The 11,547-nt window shown below is 43.1% G+C and overlaps 1 protein-coding gene across 7 annotated transcripts; it reads right to left on the bottom strand.

The window, feature by feature from the left end:
- Positions 1-167: 167 nt before the first annotated feature.
- Positions 168-10,704, bottom strand: RNF146 (ring finger protein 146). 7 transcript variants are annotated; one of them, XM_065056867.1, is made up of 4 exons: positions 10,555-10,704; positions 4,950-5,106; positions 3,390-3,455; positions 168-1,932 (listed from the first exon to the last, which is right to left on the bottom strand). In XM_065056867.1, exon 4 carries the CDS (start codon positions 1,929-1,931, stop codon positions 873-875), a length of 1,059 nt encoding a protein of 352 aa, XP_064912939.1. In that variant the 5' UTR covers position 1,932; positions 3,390-3,455; positions 4,950-5,106; positions 10,555-10,704; the 3' UTR covers positions 168-872. The 7 variants fall into 7 exon arrangements, with proteins under 7 accessions (XP_064912939.1, XP_064912938.1, XP_064912941.1 ...); XM_065056866.1 differs by having other exon boundaries at positions 3,405-3,455; XM_065056869.1 differs by lacking the exon at positions 10,555-10,704 and adding an exon at positions 9,595-10,516 and having other exon boundaries at positions 3,405-3,455.
- Positions 10,705-11,547: the final 843 nt, after the last annotated feature.

Raw genomic sequence — 11,547 nt, 5'->3', positions numbered from 1 at the left:
ACAGGCTGCTACAGTGTTTTGTTTGAGAGACAGTCAGGGATGCAAGAGCTTCAGGATACCGCTTGGAGCCCATCCTCCTTTTTTGGCAAACAAGGAAGCTGTTTTATCATAGTTTTCTTTAAAAGTTCCTCCAGTACAGTTCAATTAAACTGGAGACATATCCAAGATTGTTACTGATAAAATGTAGTTTTATTAAATTATAAATTCCGTAACAAAAACAAGACAGATCAAGAAAGACCTCAAAAACAAAACTACAAGGACTAGATGGCAAAGCCAGTGAAAATGCCATGAAGAGTGTATAGGTAAGAATTTGCAACAAAAGTTAACAGCATTTTTACATTTCCATTGAAGGAAGGTAAATGATTGCTCTTGTCTAGTAAAAACACATTTTAACTCCAAACTCACATCTATTTTCTCACATTAAATTAAGCATCCTGCTCACATCCAACATCTTGCCTGCTCCCACATTGCTGTAGTGTTCTTTTCATACATCAATCCATGCAGAAAGTAGTAAGACACTTAATGCAACAGTCAGATAATGAAGACAATTCAAGTTGTACAGTAGATATACATTGGCCAAAAAGGGATCGAGTATCTCCAAGGGCAAAATGCTACAAAATAAACACAAGACATTTTCAAGAAAGCTGGGTATTGCTAAGCAGCTTTCAAACCACTAACAAGACAACCCAGTTTCCTACAGTTAGAGTCTTCCAGCTGAGACATGTTAAGAGACTTAAGTTAAACAGTCCAGATCCTTTTCTCCCCCTTACCCCACCCTCCCACCAAACATACCACTAGGTTTGAGTGTGATGCCAATGTGGACAGAAAAATTACAAATACAGAACCGAGGTTTCAATCGCATGGCTCTAATTTTAAACTTCAGTGACTGTGCACTGTCCATCTGGCCTTCTAGACCTTGCACTTGTGTTTACCACCCCACCACCTCCCACTGGTCTCTCCGCTCCCAACTGGCTTGTGTTTGCGTTCAAGTGTCTCTGCTGGATGGAGGATGGGTGTTGCTGAAGGTGGGCGGACACATCCTCGCTGTCACTGCTGGCATCTGATTCGGTCTCCTCAACAGAGGTGTCAGGGGCTGGCACCCGACCAGAAGATGATGATTCGTGGTCTTCTTCTCCCTCTCCCCTGTGACTCCTTTCAGCCATACTGTCTCCACTTATTTGTAAGTGGGCAAAAGAGTTCTCTAGGGAGTTGCTTGCATCAGGTGATGGTGTTGAAGGACTCATCAGCTGACCATCTAGGGAGGGCAGGGGCCTAGCAGAAAGGGATGCCAGAGGCTGCACGGCTGCAGCCCCCGGAGCCGGTGTGCTGTCTGCACCATCAGCAGAGCTCTCTCTTGCCAGGTTGACAGTGTTAGTGTCACAGTCCAACCTCAGCCCAGCCACTCCCTTCTTTGGTATGTCTATTATGTCCCGTTTTATTTTTCTGCGGCGTCCATGCTCATTTCTCCTATACTGAACCATATTTTCAAGATCTGCTACGTATAAAAACCCAGCAATTAGCATTTCAGTGCTCTTTTTACCCTTGGAAAAGGCATCTTCTAGCTCCCTGCTGGTACGTTCATCATACTGCCACCAACCATTTCTACCTTCATAGTACCAAGCATATTCTCCATTGCCTCTGCTTGCTGCTTTGAGTTCTTCTGGTGACAATAAGGTTGGCTTGTCAAGAAAATCCTCTGGAATCTCCTGCCGGCAGAGTGCACATCGTTTCCCAAGCCAAGAAGCTCCTTTCACGCACAGATAGCAGAAAACGTGCTTACAAGGAAGACTTACTGGGTGGACACATGTTTGCAGACAGATAGCACATTCAGGGACTGTCAGAGAAGGTGCTGCATTAGCACATGACTCATTTGTCTTCCTGTTTGTGGGAAGCATATTGATCGAATGATCTATTTCACCACAGCCAGCCATCCTGCAGAAGACCAAAGATAGATAGATTTAAATCAGTTTACTGTGTCAACCTAAACTGGCACCTTACATGACCTTTGACCTCAACATAAAAGAGAATCATAGAATCATTTTGTCTGGAAGACACCCTCAAGATCATCTAGTCCAACCATAACATCACATCACGCGTCCACAACAACATCCACAGAATGAGCTGCTTACCTTAAATTAAGGTAAGGTATCACTTACAAAGCTTAACTCAAAGAAACTGACAGGTTAACATTCTGACAGACTAAATTGAGTACTGGGAGAATTTCTTTTGCTGATCACCAATGTTCAGCTATTTCATTTTCAGCACATTATCATGCCAAGATAGAAAACAAATTTTGGAATTTCTTCTGTTCTTCCTCTGAAGTAGTGTTGATTAATGAACCTCCAGCCAGCCAGTTACTTTAGAGCCTCCTCAAGAAATTTAAAGAAGCTACAATTCTTTCCTCAAGAGGTGATCTAGCTGCAAACACTGAACTTAAAAAAATCTCTCTGCACAGTACTGGTGATCATCTCTTTGATTAAGGGATTGCCTGAACAGTACCTCAGACTAAGCTCCCACAGTGGAAAATATGCCTGGCAGCAGCACCCGGCTCAAGTGTTCCCCCACTCTGATTCTTAGTCCCCGTGTACCACAGGACACAATCCCTCAAACTGGGCTCAGAACAACTAGCAGGCTGCAGAAAGAACCAGATTTGAAAAATGATTTGGCTGAGTGCACCTCAAAAGGAACAGCTGCAGTCTAGTAGAAGCAGCAGTATAACCCAGCAGACACAGAACCATGATTTGATTGGTTTGTGAAGTCATTGCCTCTGCCTTCTCTGGCCATATCCTATTTATGTCATTAAAGATGATTTTTGTAACCACCTGTAAGAAGGCAGAGAATGCAAAACTGTGTTGCTTTGACATTGTGTAGGATTTCAGTAGCTGAAAAATTCTAGCCTAAATATGCAAATGCCTTCTCAACTATATTTTTGCCACGGCAATCTTTCACGGTCTGTTTCATGGTAATTTTCTTTTTATGTTCTTATTTATTAGCAATCAAACCCAAACAACAGATATCAAATGAGGGAGAAGAATAGGCTTTGGGGGATGGGGCCTAAAATGGTGCCTTTTTTCATTTAAGTCCACAAGGAACTTTGAGGCATAGGGCTGATATATTCAGCCACACAGCTTTTCAGTGAACTGGTCTTTGTTTTACAAGCACCTAGGAATACTTCATACAAAATTATCACAGACACGGGGGCCAAAAGTGTCCTTTTGGGGACATGTAGTCCAGCCTCATGTTCCACACGGCACTACCACCAATACTAGATCAGATCAGCCATGGCTTTGTCTAGCTGAGTTTTTTTGAAACCTGCAAGGATGGAGATACCACAGCCTCCCTGGACAACCTATTCTAGTGTTATACACAGTTCTAGCAAAACGTGTTACCTCAAGAGAAAATACCTAGCATTACGGTGAAAGCCTCCACTGCTCTGAACATCTTGTGAATGCAAGCTGGGATTAAAAAAAAAAAAAAAAGATTTATACTTCAGTATTTATCTCCACAATAATGTATTAAGTGCTATTTACTTAAGATGTACTTCTGTATGCTGTCGGTTCCCTTCTATCACTATAATTTCCTTTTGAAAGACCAATGCCTCTTTAATCCTTTTTTTATCAAATCATTCTTTTAAAAGCTCTACAGATCAAATCTTTTTCCTGAAGTAGCACGTAACTGTATTTACCTATGTTTCAGTTTCATATCTGAATTTCTTTCTCTGAGATCAAAGACAAATCTGCATCCTAGTTCTTAAATCAGCATGCCAAATACAGACACAGCATTACCCACCACCTGGTAACTGTCTCTTTTACTGTACAGTACACGTTTATCTGCGAACTCCATGCTAACGACGCTGTGAAAAAGTTCTTTTCTGGGAGCCTCACACTTTTGAGGTTATATTTTGCAACAGATTTTTTACACCAAAACTAGGGTTTTATAATAAAAATCTTTTTCTAAAAAGGAGGGAAGAAAAGCTATTGAAATTTCAGAATACCCATGAATACAACCCAACCAGTATCTCACAACAGAAGACCTGAAAGATAAATCCATGTGTTGATGAATTTGCGTTAACCATGACTGAGGTAAAGGCTCTGAATTTTCAAGTGCTCCCATAATGAGATACTACTGTGCAAAAAGGCACAGCAGCTGAGATTTGTACTTCCATTTGTACTTCCATGCTACAGGTTTGCAAAAGGCTGCTTCTACCTCAATACACTTGATAAGGTTATCCTTTTCAGAAAATATTAAACCAACCTGTGACTTCTCTACAAGTCGTGTATCATAATTAAGATTTTGGAGACTGTTGGGATTAAAAATACAATGGATTTTGGAAAACAAAACAAAAAACTAACATATTAGTAAACTAAAAGCAGAGTGAAAGTTCCCACCTGTTCACTGAAAGCACAAATGCTAACATTTGAACTGTGTTCAATAGGTTAGCTATTAGAGGGTTCTTTGATTACTTATTAGATCAAGACAATAATGCAGGATATTAAAAGAAATCTTGAAATTCCCATGTGATTTTTAGTGACTCAGAGGAAAATGTTATGTGTAAAATGAATACAGCTGGAGGAATAAAGCCTTATCTATACGCAAGCACTGCCCAGCAACATAAAACTCTTAAAAGATAAGCACAACTGCAGTTGCATGTGCTCAGAATGCAGGACCATTATGCACTTGAAGATTCATATCAACTAAAATGATGCTCACTTTTTGTTTTTAAAGGAAGAGCACCTCCATAAATACACAAAGCATGGGAGAGGTGACATATAAAAACTAAATTAAGAGACCCCAGACCTTCTAGGACTCTACTGGAAGAAAAAGTAAAATCCCACAAAACCACCTCAAAACTGAGTAATTTTTTAAACTCCAGGTAAAATTCTAACTGCAACTAAGCAGTCTGTCAAGGAGCTAACACACATAAATTCATCAACAAAACAACAGCTTACTTTTTCTGAATAATTTTTACTGAAGCATGCCATAAGACTAAAATGTCCTCTCTTCAGATGTCTCCAGCTAGGACGGCAGGTCCTCTTTTCCAAGGCTGGCTCATTCCTTACTTGTCCTGCTCAATGGTACACTACAGTGTTTCAGCTTCTCTGCAAACTAATGGAAAGCAAACAATAGTCACCATTACAATGTTATACAGAGGTATGAGCGAGCGAAATACAACGCCATGGTCCTGTTACAGAAAATAAAATACTATCCTTTCATTTACCTGATGCAGGCTTCTGGTTTATTTTTTTATCTTTTTCTGAAGTATTACAAAAGATAATTATCTTTAATAAGTTAATGGCTCATTTCCATAAAGTGACAATGTACACAAAAGCAGAAACAAGAACAAAGTTAGGTGCACATTATGTTTATGCAAATTTAACCTCTAATACATGAGTCCTTATATTCTGAGAGTTTAAAAACTCTTAATGGCTGCATGGCTAACGCCATATAAAACTATCCATATCATATCTTTCCAAAGGACTGCCTAGGCTTGTCTCTTCACAGGTACCAGTATCAGACGCTTGAGAAGAAAACAGTGCATGCAAACAGCTAATTTCCCCAAGGTCCTCTCCATATTTCAAGCAGTCTGTTGCTCAGAGCCTTGCATCCTTGTCCTTTTTTCAGAGATCACATGCATTCATTTAATTAATCAACTTCAGAACCCTTCAGCACCTTTTTTTATAAATCTACATATGTATGGCCTCATACTAGCTTATAAACAAACTCAATGACCTAGATTTGATACTTAACAAGGTAAACAAAAAAAGGATTAATTAGGATCTTCATTTATTTCTTTATGAAGTACTGAAGGGCTCCAAGGTTCATTCATGGAATGAATGCATGCGATCTCTGAAAAGGAGGACAAGGATGCAACTCAGCCTCTACACCTCTGAGGTAATATACCCCTCTTCAGGCTAGCAGGTCATGTCAGTCACAATACAATTTGCGTATGCCACCAACCAGAATCCGAGCTAATTCATTTCACAAATACATAGTAATCACTGGAAACCATTAAGTGTCTAACAAATACCTAAATACAGTAAGGAAGTAGGAATCTGAGAACGTGGAGAGGGCAGGGGGACCATCAAGATTTCACTGTCACATTCTCACACCCTAAACAGGAAGGTCTCGACCTAAAAGAGCCACCCTTGGTTACAGAAGGTATTTGGGAATCTTCTGTAAAAAGACTGATGAGCTATAGAGTTATATCTTCCTTCTGGGCTGTAGGTTTCAAGATGACTCTTCAGCATTTTCATCCACAATTTGAAGTTGCTGCCAAATGTTACATATAGGAATGATTTGAAGCACACCTGAGAATGTCACATTTTAGATCCGAAATTATTCTTTCCTTGAGCAAATTGAGAATAAATACAGTGCAGATCAGACATGTACAGAGTCAAGCAAAGTCAAGGACTGATAAGTCCCTGAGACATCATGGAGTATTTAGTATTATAGTGTTCTGTGCTCTAGACTTTCATCAAGTGATTGAACATTTATCATTAATGACATACAAGTGAAATGTTCAGATGACTTCAGTATGAGACACATTACCCAAATACGTTGTTTTCTTTATAGCTGAGCTCCATGGAGCATTCTGTGCAGCTATTTTTAGAAAGAGCTGCTATGGAAAAATGCAAAAATTAGCAAGCTTATCCACACCTTTTCAAAAGGCAGAAGGTTCTCTTCTCCCCTCATTGTTGTAGCAGCTTCCTCTTTCTCCACACATCACTCTGAAACCAAGAGCTGCAATCATGTTACAATTTTGGCTCTGCTAATCCACTCAGACAAGATACTGTGTTTGCGATGACCAAAGAGAGACTTGCCACCAGCTTGATGCTGTGGGTGTGGTGTTCAGTCCTTCATGGTAGGATCTGGCTTTCTGTTACTCCTGTAGGTATCACTGGCAGCCTTTTATCTACTACCTCTTGCAATCCACTACTAGAGGTAGCATATGATAAAACGAAATGGGAGAAAAAGCTTGGGTCAGTTCTGGTAGATTTCTTAGGACATAAAAATCCATACACTTATTCAAGGTATGTAATCATACCTAGAAGAATCCAATTAGGGCATAATTATAGGGTTATGGTAAGGCAACTTTCTAATTGCTGTAAAGCTCTTAAAAAGAACTAGTTTACAAACTGACTTCAGGTAAGCTCTACATTTCATGACATCATTTATTTAATAAGCCAGTCTTGAAAATTTTACTAAATGGGATAAAAGACACTTGTGGTTACACACACACACACCCTTTCACGGATGATGACTCCTCCTTTGAAGTCAAGTGGGTAAGAGCCATGTTCTATACTTAGCAATTAATTTTCTACACTAGAAAAGCGTGTAGTATGAGGAGTTACATTATCTGCAGCAACCTGCAAGTACCCCTTCCTTGTGCAAGCTCACCAAATCCATGCATCCTACCACACACAGATTTTGAAACTTTAATTCAAGATGCAACAGATGAAGCACATTCCCACTGATCAGGAACAAGCATTTGAAGTGGGCGACATCCCCTCCCAAACTGAGGCTCAGACAACATTTAACTGCTCTCTTTGTCCCCTTGACACTCTGAGGATGCTTGCTGGGAGAAGTCACATCTGCTTCTTCCATGCAACTTCAGGATTTTGAAGTTGGTGGACTTCCTATCAGATTCATGTCCTAAAATGACTTCAGGGTCTCCTTAAAGAAAAACGTTAGGGTTTTACTAGACTAAGATGGAATGAAACAATTTATTGTCAGTTCAATCAACTGTGCCTATTGGATTAACAGTAAACTATCAAGACACATTTTTTTCCACTTTTCTATTTCTTTGGAAAAAACAGCAACAATTAAAAAAAAAAAAAAAATTGCAGAAACATACATATTTAAGAAGCCAGCTCCTAAATGGCAATGAAGTGTTGCCTACAGTCTTAAGAAATTTTCTCTGTAAGTAAAAGCTTAGCTTTTTAAAAACAAATGAACACAAACCCTCAGTAAATTAAATGAACATCGGCTTCTAACCAAACCAGCTGAAGACTACTATTTGAGTCCTACCTCAAATGACAGATAATCTCACAAATTATTCAACTCTGTACAGATTATTCTAAAATAGCTATCACAAATTCATCTCCCCCCCTACCCCCAGGTTGAAAACTCAGCAGCTGCAGCATTACTTCAAGAGAGTAAATGCTCTTCTGTAATTAAATACCTCGATTTTCCCATCCAGATCCCTAACTCATAACTCAATTATTGAGGGGGAAGTAGGGGAAAAAGAACCCCAGAATTCTGCCCTTCCCTACAATTCACTATGAGCCTCACACTGTGGGAAGAAAACAGGAAGGTGGCCATTTCTTTTTAAATACGAAAAAAATCACTGTCCTATGTGAAGGTCTGCTACTGTCAATATAGTATCATCTCAATGTAATGAGCCTGTCAAGTATTTTTTAAAACCATCCCTGAGCACTGGATAGTGCAACAGATAACTAACTTAACTGTTTCCTGTCCTTACCTACTTTTCTCTATCTGTTTCTTAAATACAGAATTATCTTCAGGAATTGCTGATTGTGATGAGGCTTCAAGTTGACTGTCGTTCCTTATCCTTTGCTATTACACATTAATACAAAACAACCCTTGTATGTACATTTGGAAACGAATCACAGAAGTATAGTCAAGTGCAGAACAGTCAACCATTTTGGTATCAAACAGCTACATATTTATTCAAAATGAGGTTCTTCTGTTCTACAATTGGAGCACTTAATTCGAATTTTGAGCATATATCATATTTCAATGTATTTAACACAGCAAAATGATAATTTCTCACTCAAATGATATTGTGTGGAAAACAAAGCAGAAAACGATTCATCTGAAGTTATCAATGCTTCAGAAAGAGAAAGTAAGTACAGGAATATCTCTTCATATATATATATAAATACATATATATACATATATACATAGACTTGATTAACATGTACAGAAGAGAGAAAAAAAAAATCTATTTCAACAAAAAGACCTTCACCACCAATTCCCTGAGTCCACTGTTCAAGAGCCTTTAAAAATACTGCTCTCTAAATAAATTGTAATTCAATTACCTCTAAATTGATGCAGTATATTTTGAAGGAAATAAGAATAGAACTTTTTCTTTCATTCAGTACAGATTCTGCATTATAGCAGTTTAAACAACTGGTACTTTGATCCACTTGGAAAGAAACCACAGTATTAAGCACACAAGACTATAAAGCAAGTTCTTACAAACATTCAATATATAAGATTTACTCCAAATGACCACATCAATATGCAGATTTCGCTGTATTTTCAGTACTATTACAAACTGTAATTTTTGGTAGTGCCTTTTTAGAGATGCTTTAGGGACTACTTTTAAGGAGCCCACTGTCCAGAGGCAGCAGCTAACAAAGTAGCAGGACTGTATTTTTAGTATTACAAATCTGACAAAAGCAAAATGTTTTAAAGCTCTGCTCTCTACTCCTCCTTCTATTTGTCCAATGTATACCGGCACACTACACAACCAGTAACAAAACCTACAGTATTTCTAGTTTCTATCACAGAAAAGTTACACTAAGATTTAAATCCCCACACTTTTAACGATTACACCATTCTGATTACCTTCTTTGTATCAAAAACTCGTATTTACTAATACTTTGTATTAATTTTTCAGTGGTGGCAGCCCCGTACTGCACCAAAAGCCGGACCTATTTTCACGTCCCATTTTCCCGTTCTGAAGGGGGACACGATCCAAACACTTGAGGCGAAATCAGCCAGCACAGAGACACATCGGAAACACCGGTTACTTTCCACACGCTTTGTACGCTGCTCCTATGACTGCGCGACTCCCGTTCCGGGTTCGGAGAGCTCATCACGACAACCAAAGCAGACCAGCTCCAGCAATGACATTTTGAAAGGCGAGTGACAACACGCAGAATTATTTAAAGCGCTGCACATTGGTCTAAGAATTAAAGCGCTGCGCTCGCTGGGTCAGGGGATTCTGCCACGCGTGACGACGCCACCGCTAATGCTTCTGACCTATTTTACTACCGAACGACGCGAAACCTGGAAACCGGGGCCCCGACCCGGCACGGGGCGCGCACGTCACCCGGCAAAGGCAGCGGGACGCCGCCTCCCTCAGCGGCAGGAGGCGGGCCCCGCAGAGGGCACCGGGCCTACGGGAAGTACCGGCAAGCTCTCGGGCGCCGGGCCCGGCTCTCCCGGGGCGGCGGGGCGGGGAGCGGCCTCCCCAGCGGGGTAGCGGGGGCGGCCCCGGCACCCGTCACGTGACGCCGCGGGCGGGGCGGGTGATCCCCCCGCCGCCCAAAACAATAACGGGCATGGCTCCCCGCCCCGGAGCGCGGCTGGCCCGCACCGCACCGCGCCGCTCCTTTGTTCAGGGTGCCCACTCGCGCGGCGGCGGCGCCGCGGCACCAGCCCCAGCCCGCCCGCTCCCCGCCGCGGGCAGCAGCGGCCGCGGCGGAAGAGGGGCCCTGTCGGAGTGACCATTGGTGGCGGCCGCTCCTTCCTCGTCCTCCTCCTTCCCACCTCCGCGGCGGCGCCAGGGACGCAGCCACTCACCCGCCGGGCCGGCCGGCTCAGCCCGCCGCCGTCACCTGCCGCCTCCTCCGGCCCCGCCGCCGGGACAGCGGGACGCGCCGACGTCACGCGCGGGATGGGGGGGAGGAGGCGGGGGCGAACGCGCCACTGTGACGCCACGGAGGAGGAGGGGCAGCGGGAGGGGGCGGGCTGAGCTCGCCGCGGGGAAGGGCCGCGCGCGCGCGTGACGCCACTGCGTGACGCCGGTTGCCCGCGGCCTGCGCGCTCTGTGGCTCGGCAGCGCCCCGGCCAGCGGGGATGGGGCGGTGCCCGGGGGCCGCGGCCACTTCGGACGGCCTGCGGTGGGGCCTGCGGGGTGCGCGGGGGCGCCTCGCCGCACGGCTGGGCGTGTCGGAAGGTGGAGGCGCCCGGCCTGGCCTTCCATTCCCGGGGCCTTTACCCCGATAGGAGCCTCCTCAGAGAGCAAAGGTCTGGAAATGCATCAGGCCACCCAGGGAAGTGGTGGAGATACCATCCCTAGAGGTGTTTAAAAAGCAGTTCTTAGGGACATGATTTACTGCTAGAGTTAGGTTCTGCTTGGACTCGATTATGAGGGTCTCTTCCAACCAAAATGATTTGAAGATTCTAAGTGCTGGCAGCCTCCATGTGTGTAGTTCCTGGAGCATTCTGCCCAGAAGGCAGAGAGGCGTGCTGCCTTGGGGTTCATCGCTCAAGTGTCACAACATCAGTGACACAGGCTGGTGACAGCACTGGGGTAAAATGAACACAGCTCTGTCATGGTTCATCAGCGTGAAGGCAGATTGCAGTTGCACCTGTCCCCACTGCCGAGGCTGGGGAGGAAGATCAGCAGGAGGAGTGTAGGGTTGTTGGTCTTTCCAGGAGCACGTTCTGCAGCTTGTTTGCCTGGAAATTTAAGTGGCTTGGCAGTTGGGCAAAGTTGGGCACTGTTCCAGCTTAACTAGGCCAGTGACTTGTGCCACTGTGCACTGCCCAGCCGTATTTGAGTGACTGGTG

The sequence above is a fragment of the Columba livia genome, chromosome 3 (genome assembly GCF_036013475.1).
Source record: "Columba livia isolate bColLiv1 breed racing homer chromosome 3, bColLiv1.pat.W.v2, whole genome shotgun sequence".
Classification (NCBI taxonomy): domain Eukaryota; kingdom Metazoa; phylum Chordata; class Aves; order Columbiformes; family Columbidae; genus Columba; species Columba livia.
The sequence above is the reverse complement of the archived record's forward strand: the minus strand, read 5'-3'. Positions and strand labels throughout refer to the sequence as shown.

Excerpts from the sequence above, each read along its gene's own strand:
- RNF146 (XM_065056867.1), bottom strand. The coding sequence starts at position 1,931 with ATGGCTGGCTGTGGTGAAATAGATCATTCGATCAATATGCTTCCCACA.